Here is a 27,436-nt window from a genome sequence, read left to right as displayed (position 1 = left end):
AGATGAACTCTCTATTTCCCCAACAACTGCATTGAGCTATGATGCTAACAGCAGTGGTCCCATAAGAGTGGAGTTGAGATGAACTCTCTATTTCCCCAACAACTGCATTGAGCTTATGTAAGAACCATTATAACAGCTGTAATACATGGTAGCGGGTTCCACTGGTGCTTGCAGCATTGCTTGGATAGTCGATGGAAAGAATGCCAAGGATCCAAGTGTGAGGCTGAAGGCTGAACCTCAGTAGTAGTGTGAAGGATATCCAAGCAATGCTGCAAGAGCCTGTGGTTGGATTATGTACCTCAATCTTGAACATAGGGTACGGGCCAATGATTAAACTGTCATCTACAACTCTGGACAGGGTTGGTTTGCTCTTTGTACAAGCAGAATTTATGAATGTATCAGTCAGGGTTAATTAGACTGTGTTCACAAACACCTCTCCTCTGGGGAGGGGAGATTCCAAAAAAGTTCTCAGATTTTTTCAAATACCCCCCTAAAAAACCCTCAATGTGTTCAAGTCCCCCTTCTGACTTGCTATAATTTTGAAGCATAGGTCATCTGCTCCCAATTGCTATTCAAAGGTTGTTTGACCTGAAGCTTCCAGTTGTTATTTATGACACTACGCACTATTGTACATAGTTTGAATCTATCAAAGTCCTCAAAAAATAAAAATGTACATACGGCGACATGAACGTTTGACACTGACCTATACCCAATGTATTGTCAATGGGAGAATGTTATCAAATAAGTTATCTCCCAAATTGTTATTGAAAGGTTAAGTTGAAACTTTTAGTCATTATAGAGGACAGTTTTGCACAATAGAGGGGTTGGGTAAGTAGAAATCATGACAACCTAAATCTTTTGCCTCAATGTGGCTGCTTGGATCATAAATAAATTGTGTAATGTAGCTCAAAACTTGCACCCGAAGGGGGCGCGCGAAAATGGAAATGGCAGGAAGTGAAAGTGCCAGAAGGCATTTGAAAAGGAATTTGATCAAGTTCAATTTTTTCAGATCTCCCCTGGCGTATCGTGTTTTTTTTCAAGTTCCCCCTCCCCTGAAATCTCCCCCCAGAGGTGTTTGTGAATGCAGCCTTAAACACTTAGCTTAATTTCCAGAGGCGTGTTTATTGTATACTCTACTTGTACACAGTTTGATGAAAATCAGCTGAGGCAGATCTGTATAATGGCTCAGGATATCAACAAATTTAAGACAAAATGCCTGTAAGTGAAGCCACATTGAATGGTACGGCACAAAACACTTGACGCAAATATACATCATTGTGCATTGTATGTGTATGTGAATAGCCTTTGTTTCTAGCCATAAGGTAGAATACACTTTGGAGACTCTAACAATTTTACAATGCATTTTTTTCTACCACTTGTGGGCTCTCATTGAGAAGCTCTGCACTGGGTAAGAAAGTTTTCACCAGCTTATTTATGTGGAAATCAAAAAAATTAATTTTACCCCATAGAGTTTACATAGGTATGGCGACCATTTTGAATTTCAAGTATCAGTAAATATTGGGTAATTTGTTCCAGTACCAAAGTTTCCATGGTGACTCTTCATCTTTACTCTTGATTCCCTTAGGAAGATTGGGCAAAAGTTTAAGTCTTTTAAAGGGACAAAGTCAGCCATTTTTCATGAAGTTTGTTTGATACGAGATGCTACTTATATTGTTTGACATGTTGAAAGGTAGTGAATGAATGTGTGACCATGCATACCGGGTACCATATTCGAGCCCGATTGTAGACACGATACACAAAACCATCGCGAAAATGAATGAACATGACCATTAATTCATTTTCGCGATGGTTTCATTTGTCTAAAACCAGGTCCGAATATATGCATGGTCATCCATTCATTCAGTATCTTTCAACATGTCAAACAATATAATTAGTTTCTTGCATCAAACAAATTCATGAAAAATGGCCGACTTTGTCCCTTTAATTTCATGGCGCAAATTACCTTTATAAAACTCACATTAGGATAAAATGTGATTTCAATATGTCAAATTTCACAGAAACTACAAGGTTGAAAGTATTTCACTATAATTTTTGATCTCTAATAATCTGATTTATGAATATTCAAATGCTTTCCTGCACCTGCAGATCTTACCACATAATTGTCTTTGAGGAGCTGAAAATTTCAATGTACCTACATGCTTTCTGAAATATTTGACTTATTCTGCAGGAGTCTTAGCATAACGTAGCTTTGTACAAAAGAAAACGACAAAAACAGCATATAACTGGAAAAGGGTATTTTATTAGCAATAAATCTTACTGAATTTGATATTTTGAAAAGTCTGTCAGTATAAACAGTGAGTTTCCCTTGCATGACGTCTACACATTTGCTTACTCAAAATCTACACTGGAAACTGCAGTCTACAATATTGCAGTTGAGCAAAGATGTGGAGAGTACTAGACTACAATCTATCTATAATAATCAAGAAACTATATACTCAAATGGTGACTGGTAAAGCGAGAGACCAGCTCAAATTAATATTTCATTCCATAGTACTGCAAACTCAATAACAGCCAAATCTCACTGAATGTCTGACAATTGCAGATATTATGCAATATTGGGATGGGGAATGCTTGTCATTTACTGTACAATGGGCTTTCATACTATTTCTATGATTATTATTTGTACCTCAACCATTAAAACATAGCCAAAATCATAGCTTTAAGCATTTCTTCAAAATTCTGTTGCTGTGCTTAGTCCATTTTAGCAACAGTCCATCTGCAAAAGAATTCGGCCAAAGAAAGGACTATTTGTACAGCTACATTATTCATATTATTAGAAGAACATACAGAATGTTTTGTGCTGGGATATTGCTGCAAGTGCCAATGAGATCAGTAGAGTGATCAGGTTACATATTGAATTCCCACATTCCTCTAAAATGATAATTGTCTTATGGCTACACTACAATGTATGTGCTCTGCAAAATCACAGTTATTTTTTCAGATGACAATGATGAAAATTGGAAAAAACATGTCTTTGCTTTGAACTGATCAACTTGATCAGCTACAATAAATTAGAAGTGGCATGCTGTAGTGTGTTTTGAAACCTTTGTGATTCACGTTACAATCACACATGTGGTCAATATTTGACCTGACAATTGTAGGATGTCCAAGATCTATACAAAGCTGGTTATGTTTTCAGAGAAGTTTATAATTGGATGGCCAAGTGAATTTTCTAAGGACAGAAGTTCAAATGTCTGTCAGTGGCATTCATATGAACTTAGCTAGGGAGTGTGGCTGCATTATAAAATGCAATTTGAAAGTATGGTGCAGTTCAGTGGTGTATGCCTTGTGTTTTTCCTAGAAAAAAATTCAATTAGAGGAATATGACTCCTGGGAGTGTGTCAGTTCAAAATCAGAAATGGTTGTCATTGCAGGTCAAATATTGAAAGTTGATGTTTTACGAAGAGACAAAGCTGCTTCCAAGAAAAATTTGAAGGCAATTATATTGTCACCTCGACACAGTCTAGTTACAATAATCAGCTATTACATTCATTTGTTCACATACTTTACCAAGAATTTGATAAAAATTACAATAGAATTTAAATATCTTCAATTAAGAGATAAAAGAAAACGTACAGCATTATTAATTGTGCACTATCAATAGTAATTTCATTGTTGATGGGTTTCTGTTGACTCCTGCTGTGATGGTCATTGCTTGTCATGTGACAGAAATGTTTATGAATATCAATGCTGGTCACTTTACATACATGTACACCTATATTGTATTAAACAGTATTGATTATTTTCAGTTTTTGCAAATAACTATACAGTGAAACCAACATACAGTTCTTTTTGGTTAATTTTGAAGTTCTATCTTAAAATGTACATATTTCATATCTTTGAGCACTACATGAAGAACTTGACTACTTCTGATATAGTTTTCCAACAAAACTTATAACCTCAATTTGCATCCGAGCTATCTCACAAAAATTAGCTTATCTTATAATTAAACGATCATCTTAGTATTTCCTATCTTCAAATATAATTATAATTGAATAACCATTCTTTTTAAATAATTCTAAAAAACAAAAAGACACAAACTTGACTTTCTTGATATAATAGCAATATTAATTGCTATCATCTAATAAGGTGAAACATTACACAATAATGATGATGAGCAAATTAGCACTATAATTTATGATAAATTTGATATGCAGTTGCATTTTAACGAAAATAGACACTTCAAAATATTATATAGTCTCATTTCATGAATTAAATTACAATGACACATTTATACCCAGCAAACATTAAACTCTCTGATATCCACATGTAAAATAGAAAACAAATAACAATATTTCATCAGCCAATGTGAATTCAGCAATTTTGAACCAAAATTGAAACTAAATTCCATATCATAGATATTTTTAACTTTTTGGTAAAAAATATAAAAGATACAAAAAGAAGACATTCCTCAACATCTTTAGTTGGCTATCCTTTGTGGTTCAACTTTCTTCTTTTACATGATCTGTTTGGACCCAGGTAGACAAGACCTGGGTAAACAATCTGGCAGAATGATAATTGTGTCTCTATTAATTGTATACTATATGTCAATACTATCTCAACATCTACTTCTAGAGGATTTCACATCAAGGACATGAGACTACTGATCAGCAGAAAATTATGATGATGCAGAAACAAGGAAGAAGGTTTATTTCAAGTCACATTACACTGTTTTATACCCAACTACTTTATCAAACATTCCTCAATATCTGTACATGTTTAACTTTTTTAAAAAGCATTACATGACGTTTTGCAAAATCTTACTTCAATTTGACTTGGAGTCACAAAATTTGGAATTAATCCTGATTGAACAGCTTGTCATGTAACACTCGTGTAATTCCAATCAATAATTAGTAGTCTTTAAGATATGACACATCAAGTGAAATATTTTTCCAAAATCCAACTATAAATAGTGGCTGATAAACCGATCACATGGTCAGTTTTCATTCAAGTCAAATATGACTTTTTCAAGCGATATAAAAAACAAGCCATCATGAAAGGTTATCACTGCTTATTTTACTCAATTATTAATCCTTCAGCATTATATTTCACATCATTTGTGCAGAATTCACAGTGATGTATTCTAATCAAACAATTATTCAATGAACAAACATTATTTGTCATATTTGGAATGCATATATCAAGATTGACTTCATCCTACATTAAAATTCATCACACTATAAATAACTACTTACAAACATCGATAACATTTGACATTAACTTTATATAATACTGCAGATATCAAATAACAGTTACTTTAATTGAAGACATCAGATCAACAAAGTTAAGATTGTAAATTGAAAGTAACTCAGAGATGATGGTGACTTGGGCAATCCCATCAGGGTAGAGTCTCTTTATATGCTGGAAGATGGAGACAAGATGTTGAGAAGTAGTTATTGGGTTTGAAATAGTTGTAAATGTTTGCAGGCAAGATAAACTGCAAGTGTTATGGTAAGGATGAGAGATGGTTGAATGTTGCAACCACTGCCACAGTCTTCGGGATTCTCCTGCAATACAGTGAAATAAAAATAATGTAAGCAATCACACAGCAATCTCAACACCTAACCATGTAAGATGTTGTCTCAACCTTTCAATATGGAGATGACATTGATTTCATTGTCCACAAAAAAACAAACCAAACTTAGTGAATTGTCAAATATTACTTCTACTGTGATTGTTGTCAAATCAGGTGATGAAATGATATATTTGTACGCAGAGTTTTTGTTCGTATACTCCGTCTATCTTCTAAAGGAGCTTCCAAAGTTTTCATATGGGAAGTGTCCGGAATAGAGATTATTTGTAGATCCCTCATTTTCCATCCCATTCACAGAAATCAATGCCTATTTCATGACAGTAAAAACAGAGGACACAGAGCCTGTTTAACAAACACTCAATTCCCCCCCCCCCCCCCCCCCCCCCCCCCCCAATACACTGACTCTCTATTGCACCGTCACAATATTGTTAAAATTTCACTCATGTCATTTTAGGCCTACCAAAAGTTAGTTCATGGAGAATTCTGATCACAGTGACACAGTTTGTGTTTTTGATATGATGGTGATAAATTCAAGCTGATTTAGAAGTTCCAAGTTACTTACTAAAGGATGATATGCATGGCATGTTTCTGGTCTTGTGCGGTGGCGCTGTTTCTGTAGCCTTTCACACCTTTCAGTTTCATTATATTCTTTTTTCCTTGGTTCAAACATTGTAATGTTTGAGTCAAATTCACAAGTTGCGTCTACCACCAGTAATAATAAATTACTGTCTGGAATTTCTTGCACTGAATACGACCTGGAAGGAATGTGTGAAGTAATGAACAAATGAATGAATGATCTACACAGATAAATAGATTGATAAATAATTGTTTTGAGGAAAAGTTTAAAATCTAGATACTTCTACTGATATATGCTTACATTATAAATCTGTTCACAGTAATCTAGGTAGTTTGATTGCCTGTGTCCAGGAGACACTGACAACCATATAGATTCCAACATTATTTATTGAGTGTTTGATTGTTGTTTCATTTCAAAATATATTTGTTTTTATTCCCTTCCTGTGTGAAGGCAATGTAACTTTTACAACTGTGAAAGGCAAATCACAACTGTATTCACCAGTTTAATTTGAAACATGAACTTACTTTTCTTTGTGAAACACACCACAACTATATTGTGATAAAACTAACAGTGTTTACTGCAAATGAAAGGAAACCTGCGGAAAACTTCATGTACATACAAGAAACTTCAAAACTCCTCTCAAAAGTATGCTATAAAACACAGTATATAAAGTATATTAAACTGACACTAAAAAATTTGGCAAGGGCCTCTTCAGTCAGGCAAGCAGGGTGGGGTGGGGGTGGGGCAGTTGATGACCTAGAGATAAGGTCAGGCAACTACCCAAAGTTGGATCCAACTTGCGAGCCGAAAGTGTGGGAAATAGCAGAATTACTGCGGAATGGGGGTCAGGATGGAATCCAATGCCTAAGCAAGTGAAGAATGACTGAACTGATTTTCCTCCTCTGTAAAGAATTGTACGAATGTATATAACTCTGTATAACTACACAGTGATGGTAAATGTTAATGAAATATCTGACTTACTTTTCACACTCATTTTCACACCCATCGCATGATACAATTGAAGTTTTGTTGCTGCTCTGCTTACCAGGTTTATGATCAAAAAATGTGTAGACCTTGTCACAGGGGTTGTATGAAAATGTGTGTGTACGTGCTGTAAGAAATGAGAATACATGTTAGTGTTTGTATAATTGCAGATTTAATTTACCTGTTTTTTTAAGAGTGAACTTGCTCAAAAAAGAAAAAGATTTGAACACCAACAATGGTGTAGAGGCTTGGATGGGGCAACACACAAAGTAGACTGAAATTTTATTTATGCTGCAAAGCAGTTCATACTGCAAGCAGACAGATTGTCCACCTTTTGAATAGTTTACAAATTTATAACGTTGTCATTGATATGTGCAAATTATCAAATCATTGAGCAGAGGTAGTGTTGTTATCGATGATTTATTGCTTGTGAAGAATATGAACTTTTGACTTGAATTTATTCTGCATTTCTACATCTCTGAAAACTGAATAAAAATGTGTGACAAAACAACCACAACCTGGACCAGCCTTTGGAATTGGGAAATCTTAGGTAATTTATCCATCTAGTACCAAATTTTCATGGTGACCCCTGATATTTATTCTTGATTTGGTAAGAGAATGGTTGAAAGTTTCATTAAGGAGAGTTTGAGCAGCAAAAAGTTTAAGTCTTTCACTTTCGAGGCGCTCACTACCTTGAAGATAGACATCCCTTGTATTTGGTGAAATGAAGTATAACTGCCACAACTTAAACATCATATACGAGTGATCAATTCCTTACTTACTCCTAACAGAAATTTTATGAGTTACATAGTATCAGTGATGGGATTGAAATTTAAGATTGTATTTTCTCTAGTGACACTATCTATTCTTAATTTTTTTTTTTTTTTTACAATTACTTACTGATAGGTTGAGCATTAGCCCCAGAATACCACCAATCATAAAAACTAAACTGTACCAGTGACCTGAAAATGAACAAAAATATGCTGAGTATACTGGATTAGTGATATACCATACACATGCAGTGATGCTGAACTACACACTTGGGACACATAGTCCAACTTTCAAAATCTTACTATTTAAAGCTGGTCTACAAAAACAAAATACTTTTTCCAATAAAATTTAATACAGACTGAAATGGTTGAAGTCAAGATAATTATTGTTCCTCAAATCAAAAATTTGGTACACGTATAGACATTGTATTGGGACCTGATGTATATTCAAGTTTTTTTAATAGAGTTTGTTTGCTTATTTTTTCTCACCAAAGTTGTAAGAGAGTGAAAAAGTATATTTCATTTTTACTGAGAAATATATTACTCTGGTGAGTTGTGAGTTTCCCATAGCAAAGTATAAAAGATTAACCTTTTAACCACAATGGTTTGGTCCAAACCTATTGTTTTCAATAGTGATTGTGAACCTGTTTACTGGGCATTGGGATGAATAGGTTAAAAACCTTGATTCTGAGGTTTGCTACCTTTCAGAGGAAATACAGAAATAGGATAAAAATCTTATTCTAAAATCTATTTACAATGTCTCATCATAACCAACCCTGTACACTGAGAGTCAATAAACATGCGCTATTTTTCATTGAATCGTGTTATCATGTTTTCGCATGATGCAATTAGTTGGCTACTTATCAAATATAGAAACTAGCCACATCTCTAGTTTCACATTAAAGTTGTTGAATTGAGATTTGATAATTCAAACCGCTGGAATGTGTTTGCAGACTCCATGGTGAGCTATTTCAAGTGTTCTAGATGACACAGTTTGCACTGAATCATTACTGAAATACTAATACCGGTGAGAATGTTGAACTGGAAATCTATGACCTGCCGTCAAATTAGTGAAGGGAAAAGTATATGAAATGGCTCCGTGGTTGGAGTATAAAAAATCTACTGAGTCGAATAGTGACTAGAGCTGTCTAAGCACCTCAGTTACACTTAAATCTCAGTACACTAATGTAATCTTCATGTATGCAAACCAAAAACAATGTATGACATTAACTTTTGATAATACATATATTGTCTAAATAAACTGAAAGTAAAGGTTTGGTAACTGTAGAATGTTATACTTACAGAACAAAGTAATGTGTCCACCATTTAAAGTATGCAGTCACTGAGAAAAATGGCTGTCAAAGTAGAGAGAAATAGATAAACCACATTACACTACATGTTGAACATTGGAAATTGTGTTACAACCATAACATGCAATCGATAGAGAAGAAGACAATTTTCTCCATCTTAAAAGATACTGAATGAAATTTATCCTGAGCACTGCATTGTTTTTAACCTCAGTTCACATCATGGCATCATGTTCATGCAGTTCTGAAAGAAAGATGTACATTATAATTATCATAAAAAGGTCACTTAATGAGGTTCACACATGTCAGCTTCTCATACATTTATTCAAAAATGAAATATGATTTTACTTGCACATACGAACAACATGGTAAAACAAAGGCTCATGGAGGTTCAATTACTTCATGTCCAACAAAATTTGTGAATGATCATGAGAAAATGTCAGAAGCTATCGTTTTAATTAATATCCTTGATTTCAAAGACAGCAAGGTGTGAAACTTACATCTAGTAAGAAAGAGGCAGAACTGCCGCCTGGATCAGCATTTTCACACATTGCTTGAAAATCTGTTATGAATATTCTGAAATAAATGAATGACAGGAAATAATAAATTTATCAACTTGCGGTAAATTTCAGAAAATGACAGTTTTGGCAATAATGTGGTGATTTGACCTGTAACTTGGCAATACCACATCTCAATGAAATATTTTTAAAGATTTGGAGTAAGTCTGTACAAGGAAATCTTTCCATACTTCTGTTATCGTAAAGATTTGATTGTAATTTTTTTGGTAAACAATGTTGTTATCATAAAAGTATCATCACCTGGTTGTAAAGAATTTCAACAACTTAAAAGTTCTCTCACAACTGAGTCCTAGACTTGAGGAATACATGACGATGAACATAATTGTACATTTTTTCTTAGAGTTAAGGGTTTTTTATTTTACCTCCTGTAGATATCATCAGGTTCCTTGGAGAGATCAGCGGCAATGATACCATCGATTTTACTGAATGCTCTGCCAATCTGAAGAAAATCACAAATCACAGGCTGAAATAACAGTGCTTCAACGTGATTTGATGTTCCTGTTATTGTTGAAAAGATCAATAATGAATTGAAGAGTTCTATAGGAGGGATAAATTCCTCCTTTGTTACACATAAATACCTTCAGGGGCATTAAGTTCCCTATGTGTTGACACATAGAAATATGAGTAATATCAAAATTTATGATTTTCATATTCTTTCTCATTCCATGCCTATTGTAAGCCCTGCAATTTGGATATCTGTGGTGAAACACTGACTGGACAGTTTGCCAAATTACATCTTTTACCAGATTATTATCTGGCATTATCATTGTATGAAGTGACTAGCAAGCCCACAGTACATGGTTGGCAATTGTCAGCACACTTACAAAATTTAATAAAAAAAAATACATCTCTGAGGTGATGTCAGCTACCAACCTTATCAGCCAAGTATTCATCAATCATGTGTGCTACTTACTATTACAGATTTGAAAATTTGATTGTGGTATTGATGAGGGATGGTGTTACCACTGGGTGATGGGGACTATGGACAGACAGCTTCATTGAATGTTCTGTCCACAAGTCTGTGATGCAAGAATCATGAAACTCAAAGAAAGCATTTTAGCCGCTGGCTGAGATGAACAGATGACTTACATCACTTGTACTCTCTGACATGACAACATAACCACTGTTATCCAGCAAATAGCAGTCTATATCCTGTGAAAATAAAACCAAAATAAAGGATTACAGAAGGATTACACACTTAATTTGTATTCTGTGTACCACATATGGTAGTGATGATAAGGGGGGGGGGGGAAATTATTCATACTGTCAACATTTCTTTCTGAATTCATCTGATTTTCAAAGGAACAGATGTTGGAACAGTTGCATTGAAAAATATTCTACCAAAGTCCATTCCTTTACCTGAGAAAGAATTTTCAAGTTGCCATTACTGCGCCAGACACTTTTTGCTAAATATAAAATTTCTGAACATTTTCACCTCTCTCAGCCTGGTGAGATTTGCACAGTATTTAAAATTGTTAAACAAGATAATACTTGCAGAACTTTTTGTATAACAGCATACATGTTCATCTATACAATGTGAATTTTGTAAATGGGCCAGGCTGGACTAGCGTAAAGCTATATATCTAGCTCCATATTACCATTGAATTGTAAATTTTGTATTTTGTCTTTCATGATATGTGAGGTGTATTATTTTTCATATCATATGGTAACAAAGTACATCATCATCATCATATTCTAGATTTACATTATTAATGAGAGCGACTTTACAATGTGAAAGCTGATAAAAATGCAAAATGTTTGTGTCACTATTGTATCATACAACCAGCACAACAAGTACCACATTTTCATCCATGTCATGCAAGTATAGACTAATTGTCCTAATCTTTCTTTGCAATGTTCTAAACAGTATCACTGACAGTTGTGGCTATCCGTTGCTTGTATCTACCAGCAAGACGTTGACCTATAATAACAAAATGATCGCATACAAAGTATACTATTTGATAGAAACAAGTTTCCTTCTGTAATTGACATAATATATAGTTCACAGCCACTAAAATCATATCCATTTAACGATATGTGATTCTGTAAACTTACCAATTCTGAACAACTCCGACAACCCTCACCATTGCACTAAATATGAAAGGGAAGACAATTTAGGCATCAGCATGTTTGTGTATTAATTTTTCGTCATTTCAAAAATGATTGATACTCTCCAATCTTTCACAAATGAACTATAATAATGTATTTTTGGTGCTTGAGGTAGATTTTACTGACAGGACACCACGTCACCATGTAAGGATGATGCCCTAGACATTACATACCTCTGCAATCACTTCTTTAAACAATATTTGACAAGTAGATCTGATAGCCTTCACAGAGTAAGAAAAAGCCATTTTATCATCGACAGAGAACACATCACAAAATACCCTAGATATGTTACATTATTTCCCACTGAACATACCTAATAGTATGTCATACTAAACATTTGGCATCTGACGTTCAAGTGAACAGTAATGAAGTAACTACAATAATACCACAGAGTATTACAAAAATGATGTGAAGTACTTTTTAACCCTTTGCACCCTGACCCCATGGTGACAGTGACATCATACGGACATTTTTTTCACAGCCGGGTTCAAGGGGTTAAATCACGATCTCGCACATATAACTTCTATTTGCATTTAGGGATAATCAATCTTTTGTGTATCATCATGCATTTTGTATGAATCTCAACTAAATACACTCTGAAGTATACCAGCAGTGTATTTTTAAAAATCTATGGTGTACACTATGTAATGTTTAATTATCCAACACAAGATAAGAAAGCTATACATACACTTTCTGTAACATTATTAAATATTTCTTCAAGGAGAGCTGTTCTGAACTGGATTCCAGCAACTGTTAAAGTAGAAGACACAAAGAATGTTCTCTCAGTTCATTCAAATGACTTATGATTTGACTCCCTTTTGGATTGATGAAAAATTCAATCCTCTTTCTACCAGTCTTCATAGACAAACCATAGAAATAAATACAACTTGGGAGAAAGAGGATCAATTTGCATAATTATTATGAGTGACATAAGAATTTACCAGGAATTACTGGCAATTTCTTTAAAAACCTGTTCATCTGTTCAGACAGACAGATTACATTATTTTGTGAACACATGACTGCTAAGTTGAGGGAGAAATATAGAGGCTTTATTGCAGAACAGAAATGGTAAAACAATTGCACACAATGAAATTGGCAAATCTCAAGAGATAAAAAAAGCCTAGTTATATCAAAGTTCATCAGTCTATTATTATACAGGTACATGGTTGAATTGATTGTATTTTTTTATTGTAGAAATCTAATAATGATATTTTTGTATGGAGGCAGTTTTGAACATGTCACCGGCTAAAAAGAAGTAGTGTTACTTCATTTCATAATACTTTTTTGTACACATAATTATTTCAGTTTGGAATAGAATAAAGAATATTGGGATCTGTATCATTATTCTGGCTTGGGTTATGCGCACTTATCATGATTACAACATTTCAAACATTCCAAACATTCTTCCCTTATCGAGATCGATCAATTAATCAATCAATCACTCGATCGATTGATCAAGAGAGAGAGAGAGAGAGAGAGAGAGAGAGAGAGAGAGAGAGAAAGAGAGAGAGAGAGAGAGCTACATGTATTTTGTGCTTACCAGCAACAGCAGCTTCCTGAACCATGACAACAGAACTGGCGGTTACTAAGGTGTTATTATCTTCAATATCTGTAAGATGAGGATCATAATGGTTATATTTCAAAGACTTAAATTATCATCAAGATATATCTGTAAGATGAGAATCATAATGGTTATATTTCAAAGACTTAAATTATCGTCAAGATATATCAATCAGCTTCTCAATATCTATCTGATAAAAAAATCTTGTCAATCTTAGGGACCGTCTCAGATTGTTGCATAAGTTCAAAGGAGATATTTGACCTCCATTCAATTAGTGAACTTCACATTCACACTTTTATTTTGTGATCAGAGGTTCTTTGTGCGTAAAAATTAAAAAAACTGCACATTCGTGCCAACAAATTTTACAGTTACTGTAACTGTTTCAAGCTCGTTGTGTTCCAAATACAATTTACCGACAGTAACATTGTATCCTAAACCTTTCATTCATCAAATTATACAGATAAAAAGTATCATATAAGTGTCTGCCTGCTCTAACCACATCTTGTCATTTCACTCTCACTGTGTTGACAGAACAGCACTGAATACTGCAGTCCTCACGACATGCATGATTCTCAGTACATTGTACTCTCAAGCAAACGACAACATTTTGCACTTTTGAACTTTCGTTTAGGGGGAGGGGGAGGGGGTTTTGATCTAAACAAAGGAATTTCGTTTCTTGAACTTATGCCACAATCTGAGATGGTCCCTTATCTCTTCTCTGGTATTCCAGTGAACAGAGAAAACCATAAGAGTGCAAGGGAATTGAAATTCAACACACTAATTCATTGTTAGAGAGCCAATAGATAAGGTAAATGAAGATATGGATATACACTACAAAAAAATTTAAAACATTCAACTGGTGTGACAATGCTGATTTGGATCTTCAGACATTTGAAAAACATTTGTGGAGACCTAAGGTCACCATTATGATATAAAATGCTGATACATAGAGACCCAGTGTCTTGTAAATCAGTAGATCAGGAATAGATTTTGATGATGTATACACAAAACTATACCCACTATCTAACATATTTATATTTTCTGAGGAAATTCATATATTTACTTAATGTAAATATGATGAATTAAAATTAAAAGGAACACCAACATTATCACTATTGTTTTCATTTTAAAGAAGTTTAATTGGTGTTCTGAGCAATACATACTCACTACTGATATCACTAAAATAATATTAACAAGTAATTGCTACATGTGGTACTTTATGGAATATGTTGCTATGCAACAGCATTGGTTAAATCCTAAGATTGATTTGTAAATCCTCCTTTTTTTTGCTTTTTATGCTCATTCTGAATGTTTTCACTAATGTCAAACCGGCCTTGAGGTTGTATGCGCCTCGAAAGTGAAAGACTTAAACTTTTGCTGAAAATTTTCTCAAGGAATCTTTCAACCATACTCTTTTAAAATCAAGAATAAAAATTGGGGGTCATCATGCAAACTTTGGTAGTAGAGAAACAAATTACCTAAGATTTAACAATATTTGAAATTCAAAATGGCTGCCACCATGTGCTAACTCTATTGGAGAAAAATAAAATTGTTGATTTTTAAAAAACTAAGCCAGTGAAAATTTATCTTACACAAAGAGCTTTAAAATAAACCCCACAAGTGAGAGATCAGAGTAAAAGTTTGAGAGTCGAAATATCTGTCCCTGAGGCTTGTTCTACCTTAAAAACCCTGAAAACTAAAGGCAAAGACCATTAGAGAGACATCAACAGGACATAAACTTGACCTTGCTTACCTGAATCTGATGAGACAATAGGTACAGAGTACAAAAACCTGCCTTTGCCTAATTCCACAGCTCTGGTATAGTAATCTTCCTGTATGGTGTTGCTGTTTTCCTCAAGAAAGTCACTGTCCATTGAAAGGAATAATTTATCTGGTTAATGTGGTTCAAGAAATGACTCAGAATAATTGAACAACCATGTATGTCAAGATGCAAGCTAAAATATTAAAATTCTTAATTTTAATTTGTATTTACATTGCATGCATAAGTTGTTATACAAATTTATCATCCCTCAAGAACAGAATACCTTACAATTGTAAAACTGAATGTAAATTACTAGTGCATCATGCTTGAAACTTTCATAATTGACATAATTCTTTAATAATTTATGTAGGGATGATTTTCGATGGTAATGTCTGTTTCAAGTGTGATGAAAGCTATAAAGTGTTAATTTTTCCAATTTCATTTGAATGCACCATAGATTAATTGTCTTTACTTACGTTGGTGTACGTGACATTTTGTTATAATTAGATCTTGTCAGGCCACCATGAGTGCCAACAAACTGCAGCACAATGCCATTGCTGTCAAAAACACAGAAAACAAAGAAAATTCTGTCATACTTAATCAATCAACACTGATTATTGGTACATCAATTCTGAGGCATTCTGTCAAGTCATTAGTGTTTAGGAGACACATTTATCATCACCAATGTCCTGATTCAATAAATGGAAGCTCAAACAATCCTTTGTCTTATATTTTTATGCAGTCTGTTGTGAAACTGAAGTTCAATTAGAAAAGTTTAGAAATGAACAGTATTGTATTTGACCTAATTTACCTAAATATGAATTCAAATGAGAAATTAAATTAGTTTTCCAATGAATAGCATATTGAATTGACAATGAACAAAGACAGAATAAAAGCTTTGGTGAGATTCTTGTAGAGTGAACAATATGGGAGAAAAAATTATAATTATAATGCTGTAATAATCACAGCTGTGCCTCCTTTTGTCATTTGGGTTTCTTTGTAGTGTTGCAAATAGTTACAACAAAGGACTAAAACACTGAGTATACATTACTATGGTGATAGATACAAAGTATCGATATGCCAAGAATCAGTCTGAGAATATATCTAAGTTGGACATTGTACATGGTTTGCTGATGTATGCTATGTCATTGCCATGACATTTGGCTGTCTGAAGTTTTACATCCAACTTGTAGGTTCCACCAGGATAGTCTTCCACCTTTATATGTAGATTTCCTAAGACACTGACCAACCAATCAGCTTAGCCCCATTTACAGCATTCTGTGTGAACATTACTCACTATTGTGTAATATACGGTATACCATAGGAAACTTGAGTTTCCTGTTGTACACATGTACATGTCAATCCTACGTACATGTAAAGTTATTCACAATAGTGAAAATTATCAAAGAGTGAAATTGATAAATGAATAATTGTGGAATAAAAATCTGTATATCTACCACAACAGCACTGTACATTTCATCTCATGGCTACAATGGACGACTACATGCATTATGTGAATTCACTATTTGTATCTCAAAGGAGCTATTGAAAAATTCAACAAATACTTAATTTAGTAATGAAGACAGAATGAAGGCAGGGCTTCATCTTGTCTTGTGATATAACAGAGTTTACAGTGACCATGGTAACCATGCAAAGATCACGCATAAAGTGTTAGTACAAAACTGACTTGACAACTAAGTGTAGGAATCATTGAGACTTCAGTACATGGTGCAAAACATACATGTTTGATGGATATACATTTACTTTAAATTGAAATGCTAAAAAATCTTCAAGGATATTATATGATCTGCAGGACATTTCTCCTGAAATCGAAGCTGATCTGTGGCTGCAACTTGGCCATTGAAAACACACTATTTCATGCTGGATTGATTCTCACATGTTTCCATGGCAACATTTATTCATTTTTCATTATTGTATCCACTTACTTTAACGATCAAAATGTAACATCATTTTCGACGGGTTTTCATACAATATCCTTACAAGATTTGTGAATACAGTCCCTTTTTATGGACAAAGTTGATGGATACTGGGACATGTAGCAACTGTATTACAGTACAGTTAAATTCCAAACATTACAAGATTACGTTTAAAGTCCATAATATCATCAGAGTTGGTGATATCCAATCTTAAAACAAAATTACATTTTCAGAATGTTTGATCTGGTCCAACTGTATTTCAAGTTTTGTGCCTTTTAATAAATTAAATCTCTCTAGCAATCATGAGCAAGATGTGGTACCCTCAAATTGATTAAGATTGGATATCCAATACCCTTTACATTGTTTTGTGTAAAGTGGAGAGGATTCCCTTTCAGATTGGTATTATTATCATTAGAAACATTTCCTTTTACAGAAAAATAGGGAGGGGCAGATTAGTGGGAAAGAATACGGATAAAGCCATGCACTGAACTGTCCACAACACATACTACGGAATGTGCACCAGGTTCTGTAGATGTACAATATACATAATGTACATAGAACATCTGACTACAATGCTAAGACCTACTCAACAACTTACCCAGGCCCAATGGTCTGGTCTATCATTTCAGTTTTATCATCAGCCTCAGCATTTGAAATTTGATACGTAGTATCAGTAGGACCACCATTAGTCCTGGACAATAAAAGACCCAACATCTCTTCATAGGAATCATTTTGGGAATTATGAATCTTATTGATGAGGACTTGCGCCTCCTCCGGATTTGTAGCTTTCTTAGAAATCAGTTCATGGACTGATTTATTCCAAGAGGAAATTATTTCAGATACCTCATATGCTGTGACGTTGGCAGCCGCCACAGAATGTGGAAAAGGGCTTTGGAGCCAGCCATGCAGTGTGAACAGATGTTGGCCACCACCATGTGTACGATACATGCAGATGATAAGATGAGAGTTTTGGGCAGACATTGCAGAAGTAGAGATGTGATAGACAAGTGTTGAAAATAGTGATGAGTCAGCCAGATCAAAGGCATGCGTGCAAAGATAAAAGAAAAAAATATACAATGATCAAGAAATTAGCCTTGCAGTAGATGAAACTTACTTGTAAGAAGAGACTCATGCGCATATAGTGAAAGAGGAAGCTTTCATGTCCTGCTTTTATCTGATATCTTAACAATGAATGTTCCTTCAAGTTAAAATTGATTTTGATGAACTCAATGATGATTGCCAAATGTACAAAATTACAACATTTATCCATAACAATTCAATAAATAAATGATGGCGACTTTCCTTCTAAAGAAGTGTAGTGTCTTTTTGGTCAACAAAATCTCAAAAATGAAGGACCATAAAATTCACATGCCTTAAAAAAACTGTGCAAAAAATGATGCAATGACTGAATTGTGCATTTGTTGTGTTCAACAACAGTACATTCAGTAGACAAGATCATTACATTGCAATGACAATGAACTTGATCTTCATGTGTGATTTGGCCAAATAATCAAGACATCAATGACAAATCGCAGTTGCTGGACCAAGTTCATTGTCAACTGTTCAAAATCTCTGGAAAGGTAGTAAAACTTCCAATTGCAACTACCAATCAAAACAATGGTGAAATATCATTTAGAAGTAATGATTGTAATGAACAACTCTTGAATACAATAATGGAAACAGCTGTTACAGCTTTTCTAGAAAACATCACACTGTAAGAAAATCTGGGGTTGCATATGATGAGCATGACAATAATTACAGATTGTATCATTCATTTTGATATATTGACCAAAATCATTTGAATTTTTATAAAGTTTTTCTCAGCAACACTATCGCAGTACTCAAATTGATTCATCAAAGCTTACAGCAATTGCAAACTCATAGAGAGCTAAATCTTCTATGCAGTGTCCACAGATATTTTGCAATGTCAATAAATTGCATGTAATGTTGTGCGCCTGACTCTCCATTTATGTAGTCTGAAGGTGTTATGCAATATGTATTTTGACCCAAAATCTTATGCAAACTGATATGCTCAAAGGTTGAGCACCAGATGAATTGACTAGATGAACATAGCTACTGATGTTAGATAGAAATGTGCATCAAAAATTTTTAAGACTGCAGTAAGAATAAACTGAACAGTTTCATCGAGTGAAATTATCATCAAGATGAAACAAGATACGTGACAATGTACTGTTAAAAGGTTTGAGAAATATGATGTTTGGAAATCAGATTCACTAACACATGCAATGATAAACTTGACATAAAATAATAGTTTACATCATAATTGAAGTATCTATTATTAGGAATAGAATTGCATGGTTTCATCATTCATGAGGCAACATACAATTAGTGTCATGATCAAAGCTGTCTGTTGTCTTTTTCAATGTCAACCTGATATTGAATGCCTACCTGACATCAAATGTCTACCTGACATTGAATGCCTACCTGACATTGAATGCCTACCTGACATTGAATGACATTGAATGCCTACCTGACATTGAATGCCTACCTGATATTGAATGCCTACCTGACATTGAATGCCACCTGACATTGAATGACATTGAATGCCTACCTGATATTGAATGACATTGAATGCCTACCTGACATTGAATGACATTGAATGTCTACCTGACATTGAATGCCTACCTGACATTGAATGCCTACCTGACATTGAATGCTACCTGACATTGAATGTCTACCTGATATTGAATGCCTACCTGACATTGAATGCCTACCTGACATTGAATGCCTACCTGACATTGAATGCCTACCTGACATTGAATGCCTACCTGACATTGAATGGCTACCTGACATTGAATGCCTACCTGACATTGAATGTCTACCTGACATTGAATGCCTACCTGACATTGAATGCCTACCTGACATTGAATGCCTACCTGACATTGAATGTCTACCTGATATTGAATGCCTACCTGACATTGAATGTCTACCTGACATTGAATGCCTACCTGACATTGAATGGCTACCTGACATTGAATACCTGACATTGAATGTCTACCTGACATTGAATGCTACCTGACATTGAATGTCTACCTGACATTGAATGTCTACCTGACATTGAATGCTACCTGACATTGAATGTCTACCTGACATTGAATGCTACCTGATATTGAATGTCTACCTGACATTGAATGCCTACCTGACATTGAATGCCTACCTGACATTGAATGCTACCTGACATTGAATGCCTACCTGACATTGAATGCCTACCTGACATTGAATGCCTACCTGACATTGAATGCTACCTGACATTGAATGTCTACCTGACATTGAATGCCTACCTGACATTGAATGTCTACCTGACATTGAATGCCTACCTGACATTGAATGTCTACCTGATATTGAATGCTACCTGACATTGAATGCCTACCTGACATTGAATGCCTACCTGACATTGAATGCCTACCTGACATTGAATGCCTACCTGATATTGAATGCCTACATGACATTGAATGCCTACCTGACATTGAATGTCTACCTGACATTGAATGCCTACCTGATATTGCTTTCCTTGTTGTCAAATTGAGCTTCCCAGTACTCCTCCACTGCTAATGTCATGTTTGCATCAAACAACACCTGTTTAATCAGATCCGGATTACCTGCCATCAAAACAAATGCAAAAGGGACATAGAACTGTTAACCTGTTCACCCCAGTTCCCTGTAGATAGGTCCACACTCACCATCAATAACAATAAGTTTAGGCCAAACCATAGTGGTGAAAGGGTAAAACTTTGGAAGAACAACTATTACAAGGTTGATTAATTTTCTTTGGTTTTATATTTTCCTAGGGATGTTTGTTTATTCATTTTGCCATCGACAGTGCCAAATGGCATCCACTTATAGATCAGGAAACAATATAGAAACAAATAAACTCTAAGGAAAAGCTGTTTTACAAGGGATAAATAGAACCATTTTCGTGTCACATGATGATACAAACAAATACATATGCTTTTTAAAGGACTAGAACTCTGACTTTTGATGAATTTTGAACTATTTTTGTTTTTAATGTCAACTTCACTTTTTTGTTCTACTCCGCAAAGCATGTTGAGATACATGTCAACTCAGCCTGTCCACGTACTTTTATTGTTGACAAATGAATTCTGGTCTGGACTAGAAGAATTCAAGTGTAGACAATAACAGTGTATTTTACATACCGGTATATAGACGCTGTGTTAACAAGCTAAATAGAGGGCGTTTCAACATGCTTTTGGGAGTAGAACAAGAATTTGCAATTGGCATACAAAATAAAAATAATGATTAAATTCACCAAAAGTTAGAGTTACTGACTCTTTAAAAGCCAAGTAAGAGTCAATACAAGAATCTGATTCCAAAATGCATTCATTAGCATCATTAGACAAGTTATTGCTTTGGTGCTGAGCATAAATTGTTTATTGTTTTGTAACTATGCATAAATTAGTCAGACATACGCTGCAGCTAATACCTGTAATCACTAAAATTTCAAAATAGAAATCAAGCGGACAGGATCACATCATGTTTCTTCAAGATGGCCAGAACCATCTAGACTCTTGAAATACACAGACATTTGATGGTTTGGTGTTGCATTATGGGTAGTTTGAAGAATATTTGACCAATGACTTACATTTTTTAATATACTCCTCATCATCAGTTTCGGTTGCATTGACATACTGGACAATCCTCTCTAACTTTGACATAACTTGGGCTTCTTCGCTTCCAAGACGACAGTATATCCTTCATATACACAAAATGATATTCATTAAGGCTGAGGTGATCAACATTTGTTTTAATTCAAGTAGTATGTGCCTTGAAAGTGAAAGACTTAAACTTTTGCTCAAATTTTCCTAAATGAAATTTTCAGCCATTCTCTTATCAATAATAGCAAAGTTTGGAACCAGTGAAACTAATTGCCCAACATTTTACAATATTTGAAATTCAAAATGGCCGCCATCCCTGTGTTAACTCTATTTTGGGAAAATTAAATTTCAAATTTTAGGAAACTAAGACAATGAAAGTTTTTTTGTCTTCAAAATAAGCTCCCACAAGTGGCAGAGCAGAAAAGAATTGTATAAATCTGAGAGTTCAAATATCTGTCCCCGAGGCGCATTCTACCCTAAATCACAAAGAAGACTGAGTTGCCGTCTATACATTTTTAGCAGTAAAGTCAAAGTTCCGGTACCTTTACAGAGAAAAACAACAACTTATTGTCAACAGATTTTCATTCAGAAGAGATAATGACAATTTTAAAATATCTCCATTTTGCATTTGGTTTGACATACATCTCTTGTCTGAATTTCTACAAAATACAATGTAGATTGTGAGGAAGTAGTTCCAAAAAGGTACAATGAAGTTCTTCCATCTTAGGAAGAATGATAAACATAAGAACTACGTTCACAAAACAGCAGGCAACCCTACTCTTTCTTAAGATGTACCGATGGTATACAATGAGAAGTGCCTTACCATTGGCGGGCTGCAGCTAAAGTTATTGGCTTCTCAGTCAGAGATTTCAATCCTGCAATGGAGAAATAAAGGGTGTAAAAGGTGTATGATGGGAAATTTGTCAATCAGTAAAGTGGACAAGAATTCAACGGTAAATACTTCTAAAGTTTTACATGTTCTTGTTGTAAATTCTGACCTGTCATCACTGGCCTGGATAAGTTCTCTGCCCATAGGGGCTAAAGCAGCTTCTTGCCTACAAATTCTAGATCTGAATATCCAAGTTATGATAAAGTATGAAGATTTGAAATAACAACATGTGGTGGAAATAACAACTTATTATACATCTACCATTGAGAACAATAGAATTTGCATACGCTAAAAAATCTGTATGGAACGTGCATTCAATAACATGTACGGTTTCCAGGCGTCCCATCCCCAGCGGCTGTAAATGCGTGTTCACTGTTGAATGATTTCAAGGGACCCATGGGATGAGTGCCAGAAAATGTCTCGCGTGCACTCTGTATGTAAGAGTGTAGTGCACACACTCCAGAACTTGCAGAGGCCATCTGAGATAGTGTTCTGCGCTTGCACCATAAATCGGAAGAAAAATTGTTTACATTGCACTTAAACGGTCACAACTCTGACAATTTGATGCCCCAGCCACGAATGTTAGATGTATAATAATAATAAGCACATCGGGTGATACGCTGCACCAGTGTCATCATGCATCCTTTACGGTACATTTTCATAGTTACTTCATAGTTTGCACCTTGTGATATGTCAAATACATGATGACACTAATTGTACCAACTGTATGATTGTCGTATAAAAAGTGATATGCATGATGTAAAACTTTGAGGGTTAAATCAAGTTTGTAGTGTTGAATATATTTGACTTACCCTCTTTCAAAGACAAGTTTGGCTCAATGATAAATTGACCATAATCATTTACCAACACTATACCAAGACTGTAAGAATGAAAATGAAAGATAGTTTGATATAGTTACTTAACAATGTCTACACAAGTGACATAATTGATTATTGATGCAATTATAAAACCTTGTTCATTTCAAAACCCGGTAAGAATATATTCTAAGTTCTTGTGATTGAAACAGGTTAATAAATCATGAAGTTACCATATTGTTTACAGATATTGTAATGCAATGCACAAAAGATGTACCACAGAAATCCAATTACAAACCATCAATATGAACTCTGATTGGCTGAATACTAATTACCTGAATGGTGTATCTTTCAAGTCTGATTGGCTGAATACTAATTACCTGAATGGTGTATCTTTCAACTCTGATTGGCTGAATACTAATTACCTGAATGGCGTATCTTTCAACTCTGATTGGCTGAATACTAATTACCTGAATGGTGTATCTTTCAAGTCTGTGTAGTAGTAACTGTGACTTCTTGTCGTTGCTCGTTGCTGCAAATCAAAAGAAAACAAAAAAGACTTTGTCTCTTCATACTTAATTGCTTGCTTATTTTCTGCTTCAACCAAAACTTCTAATATTATAATTAAACAGTATTACAATACTGACAACACTGGTCAGAATACGGATTGAACAATTATAGTTCCAATTCTGTGATGAATCTTGCAGGTAAATCTAAGTAATGATTATTGGGAGATTGGCAATTGAAATAAAATTCTATTATGTCCCAATTTTGACTTGATTGGGATAAAGGTGTGAGTAATGCAAGATTCTTGAACATATCAGGAGAATACAAGGAAATTCTCAAAGACATATGTTTGAATTCCCTGCTGATAAACACAATTGTCATCCTTACCAAATTTGAAAGATGAAGTTTCACCTCCATGGTCAAAGAACCTGTTGTTCTGTTCACCATTGCTGTTCGTAGCTGTCAATAAAAATCAGATGTAAGGATGTTAATCATGGACATGACATCATGCATGCACAGAGGCAAGTTACTGCGTATTGTCTTCGTTAAACAACAATGGATGTTCATCTACCAGTACTGTTATGCTTTGACAAAATAAAAGAACACTATTAAATGTGTCTAACAAGCACAACAACATCAAAACCACGACATTCATTAAAACCTGAAGAAGTGTGAGTAATATAAAAAAATTATGTTAGTAAGATGAATTAGTTGTCATTACATTAATACTAATGGCAGGCCTAGAAGCTGAGAAAAACCTCATTTGCATCTACAAGTGGATTCTGCGTCTCAAAACTTCTTGTGAACACAGTATTAGTAAAAAGTGTCTCTTAGTACACAGATAACACAAATCACCGTATATGGTAAACATGTACATATCAACAGATGACTTGCTCTTTTGTTGAAGCACTGCGAACAAAATACATTGATTTCAAAATTTTGATGAGGATGGCTTTCTCAACTGACAATAGGATGTATTTTATATCAAAATATTTTCAACCATTGTCATATTTATGTAAAATGTTGATTTTTGTGGCTGCTGCCAACATGATTGTGCGTCTACTGTATTCATAAACATTTTAACTTATGAATACAAAGAATAAGCAAAAGTTATCTAGGCACAACCAACATTGAAGTGATCAGCAATTTGAATTTCCTTGTTGTCCATATTGAATATCATAAATAATCCTTTTAAAAAGTTGTTTTAACTTTAAATGTATCAAACCTCTTTTTTCTACTAATAATAGTTAAAACAAGTGATCATCTGATGTACCATCATCTTTCAAATGATATTGGTGGTAACGTAGATGATGTACCATCATCTTTCAAATGATATTGGTGGTAACGTAGATGATGTATCATCATCTTTCAAATGATATTGGTGGTAATGTAGATGATGTACCTCACTATAGTTTCAAACACAACAGAATATTTTGTCAACATCAGAATTTAATATTTCAATGTTTCAGAAATACAACTTTTTGTTTGGGCAATTTTTAAGTTATCTGAATATTTAATGACCAAATCTGGTGAGTGTAGAGCATGGTTGTAAATGTAATCAGTTTTAATACACATTTGCGTGTACAGATGTGAGTTCATGATGATCACTTTAGTCTTTTTCTCGTTGCCTGGAATTGGCATGGAAACAATATGGTGGCCTTTGGAAAAAGTGCATCAAAAGAATAGTGTTTACTTCAGCACTGTCAATGGGCACTGTGTATTTGGAACCCTGTCACACAAATATTAAATTAACAATTCGTGCATTGATTTCAGTAATAGTAAATATGATATTGTAGATTAAAGGAAGTGTTAAACATTAATTTCACACTGTAACATAGATAGTTACTGTTCAACTCTAGGTTTTGTTAGTTGAGTTGAAATATGAATTGCTGTAGTAGCTTCACCTGCATGTCATAGTCGACATTGTAAAGAAAATCAGCGGCATTGAACTGTTCATACTCAGTGCTTGGCGTGGTTGCTATGGTGCCAGGTGTAGAGAGCCCTGTTATAAGACCATCCATGCCTGTTTGTCTCGGCATTGCTGCCATGGTGCGATGTAGTGTTTGTCATGTTCATGACATACTGCAGATGATGTCAAGTGATGGGTACAGATGTGAAATGCATGCAGAAACAAAAATGACAAATAGCATGCAGTGTTTGTTTGATATTATCATGTGGTATGTTTCAATAGTTTGAATGTGCAAGTTTATAACTTGCAAGAGTATGTTTCTTTAACTAAACAGAAGACTTTTATAGAAGGCAACTGATCTCTATGGCACTTGATAGCACTGCTTGACTTTATATGATGTAAGTAAAAGAATTCCAAAGTCCATTTCTTACAAAATTAAACTTTCCAAGTTCCTGCTCTAGAAAAAATATGTCATTAACTCTACAAAGTCATTACTTTTTGAAAGTCACTGTGATAAATATCAAAGTTTTTGTTACAGATGATGGTTTCTATTGAAGGATTACAGAACTTGTGTTGAATATGTATAATGCGGTACTAACTTTGCACAATACACCATATTAAATGCATTTAGCATATATACAGGTTAGAAAATCTAACTTGTCTCTGCAATATCCAGTAATGGTGTGGTTGCTATGCAGTAACCATGGAAATATTTATGCTGCCAAAAATAGAATCTGAAATTACTCTATCTACAAAACACTGACTGAATGCTTCATGAAAATGTTCTTTTAATGTTATATATGGACAGCATAATGCACAACATATCAATAAACATTAAAGTAAACAATCTATGTATCTTGAAATAGAAAACAACAATTAACTTGATACCTGATCTGAAGTTTAGGAATTGCAATTTTTTGCCACAGACTCTGAAGTTGTATTTAATGGTACAAGTCTTATAGATCAGTATATGAGTGTGAACTACAGAAATATTGGTGTTTCTGATGTTGGTGTTTCTGATGTTGACTCACACTAAATATAGCACAGTCCAGCAAGACTGGTGCCTTGTAACTTGCTAGGAGTCAAAAGTATCACTGAATTACTGGATTTGCTCATCTAACATAACAAATAACAGCAAGGTATTTAATTTATGGTACATAGTCTTTTTAAACTGATATATGTATTAGCATATCTGATACTGATAACTTTGCAAACATTAAAGCTAGAAGAATCTTCAGATTTTTAAACCCTTTCAATACTTTGCTTGCCTGTTGACAGTACTGTGTTGACTCATTCCAGAATGTGAAATCTGTTTTCTTGCTTAGACTGAAAATTGAAAATTAATTTCTCTCAACAGAGCGTACCACGATCAGTTTGAATTGCAATGAATTGAAGAAAATTTTTTTGTTTCTCTATTATGCAAAATTTGCACAGTGACCCCTGATTTTTATTTTTGAAAGCAAACTTAAGGAAAATTGTTTAAAGTTTTTAAGTGAAAGTTTGAGCAAACGTTTGAGAATTTCCGTTCAGGCCACAATTACTA

General features: G+C 34.4%; 1 protein-coding gene across 9 annotated transcripts in view; it reads right to left on the bottom strand.

Annotated features, from left to right (window-relative positions):
- Nucleotides 1–2,240: 2,240 nt before the first annotated feature.
- Nucleotides 2,241–27,436, bottom strand: part of LOC139145821 (voltage-dependent calcium channel subunit alpha-2/delta-3-like) — a 59,934-nt gene continuing 34,738 nt past the window's right edge. For 5 of the 9 annotated variants that reach the window (XM_070717219.1, XM_070717222.1, XM_070717221.1 and 2 more), the window contains 20 exons: nt 24,372–24,443; nt 23,948–24,009; nt 23,475–23,542; nt 22,597–22,648; nt 21,761–21,870; nt 20,657–20,759; nt 17,738–17,830; nt 15,679–15,759; nt 15,194–15,306; nt 13,420–13,488; nt 12,568–12,629; nt 11,826–11,861; nt 10,860–10,922; nt 10,133–10,209; nt 9,693–9,768; nt 9,188–9,240; nt 8,016–8,077; nt 7,113–7,242; nt 6,117–6,309; nt 2,241–5,528 (listed from right to left, as the gene is read on the bottom strand). In XM_070717219.1, coding sequence (XP_070573320.1) covers nt 5,415–5,528; nt 6,117–6,309; nt 7,113–7,242; nt 8,016–8,077; nt 9,188–9,240; nt 9,693–9,768; nt 10,133–10,209; nt 10,860–10,922; nt 11,826–11,861; nt 12,568–12,629; nt 13,420–13,488; nt 15,194–15,306; nt 15,679–15,759; nt 17,738–17,830; nt 20,657–20,759; nt 21,761–21,870; nt 22,597–22,648; nt 23,475–23,542; nt 23,948–24,009; nt 24,372–24,443 — 1,689 coding nt within the window. In that variant the 3' untranslated portion in view covers nt 2,241–5,414. The remainder of the gene's footprint in view (nt 5,529–6,116; nt 6,310–7,112; nt 7,243–8,015; nt 8,078–9,187; nt 9,241–9,692; nt 9,769–10,132; nt 10,210–10,859; nt 10,923–11,825; nt 11,862–12,567; nt 12,630–13,419; nt 13,489–15,193; nt 15,307–15,678; nt 15,760–17,737; nt 17,831–20,656; nt 20,760–21,760; nt 21,871–22,596; nt 22,649–23,474; nt 23,543–23,947; nt 24,010–24,371; nt 24,444–27,436) is intronic. The other 4 variants (XM_070717224.1, XM_070717226.1, XM_070717225.1 and 1 more) reach the window with 1 other exon arrangement.

The sequence above is a fragment of the Ptychodera flava genome, chromosome 12 (assembly GCF_041260155.1).
Source record: "Ptychodera flava strain L36383 chromosome 12, AS_Pfla_20210202, whole genome shotgun sequence".
Lineage (NCBI taxonomy): Eukaryota > Metazoa > Hemichordata > Enteropneusta > Ptychoderidae > Ptychodera > Ptychodera flava.
The sequence above is the reverse complement of the archived record's forward strand: the minus strand, read 5'-3'. Positions and strand labels throughout refer to the sequence as shown.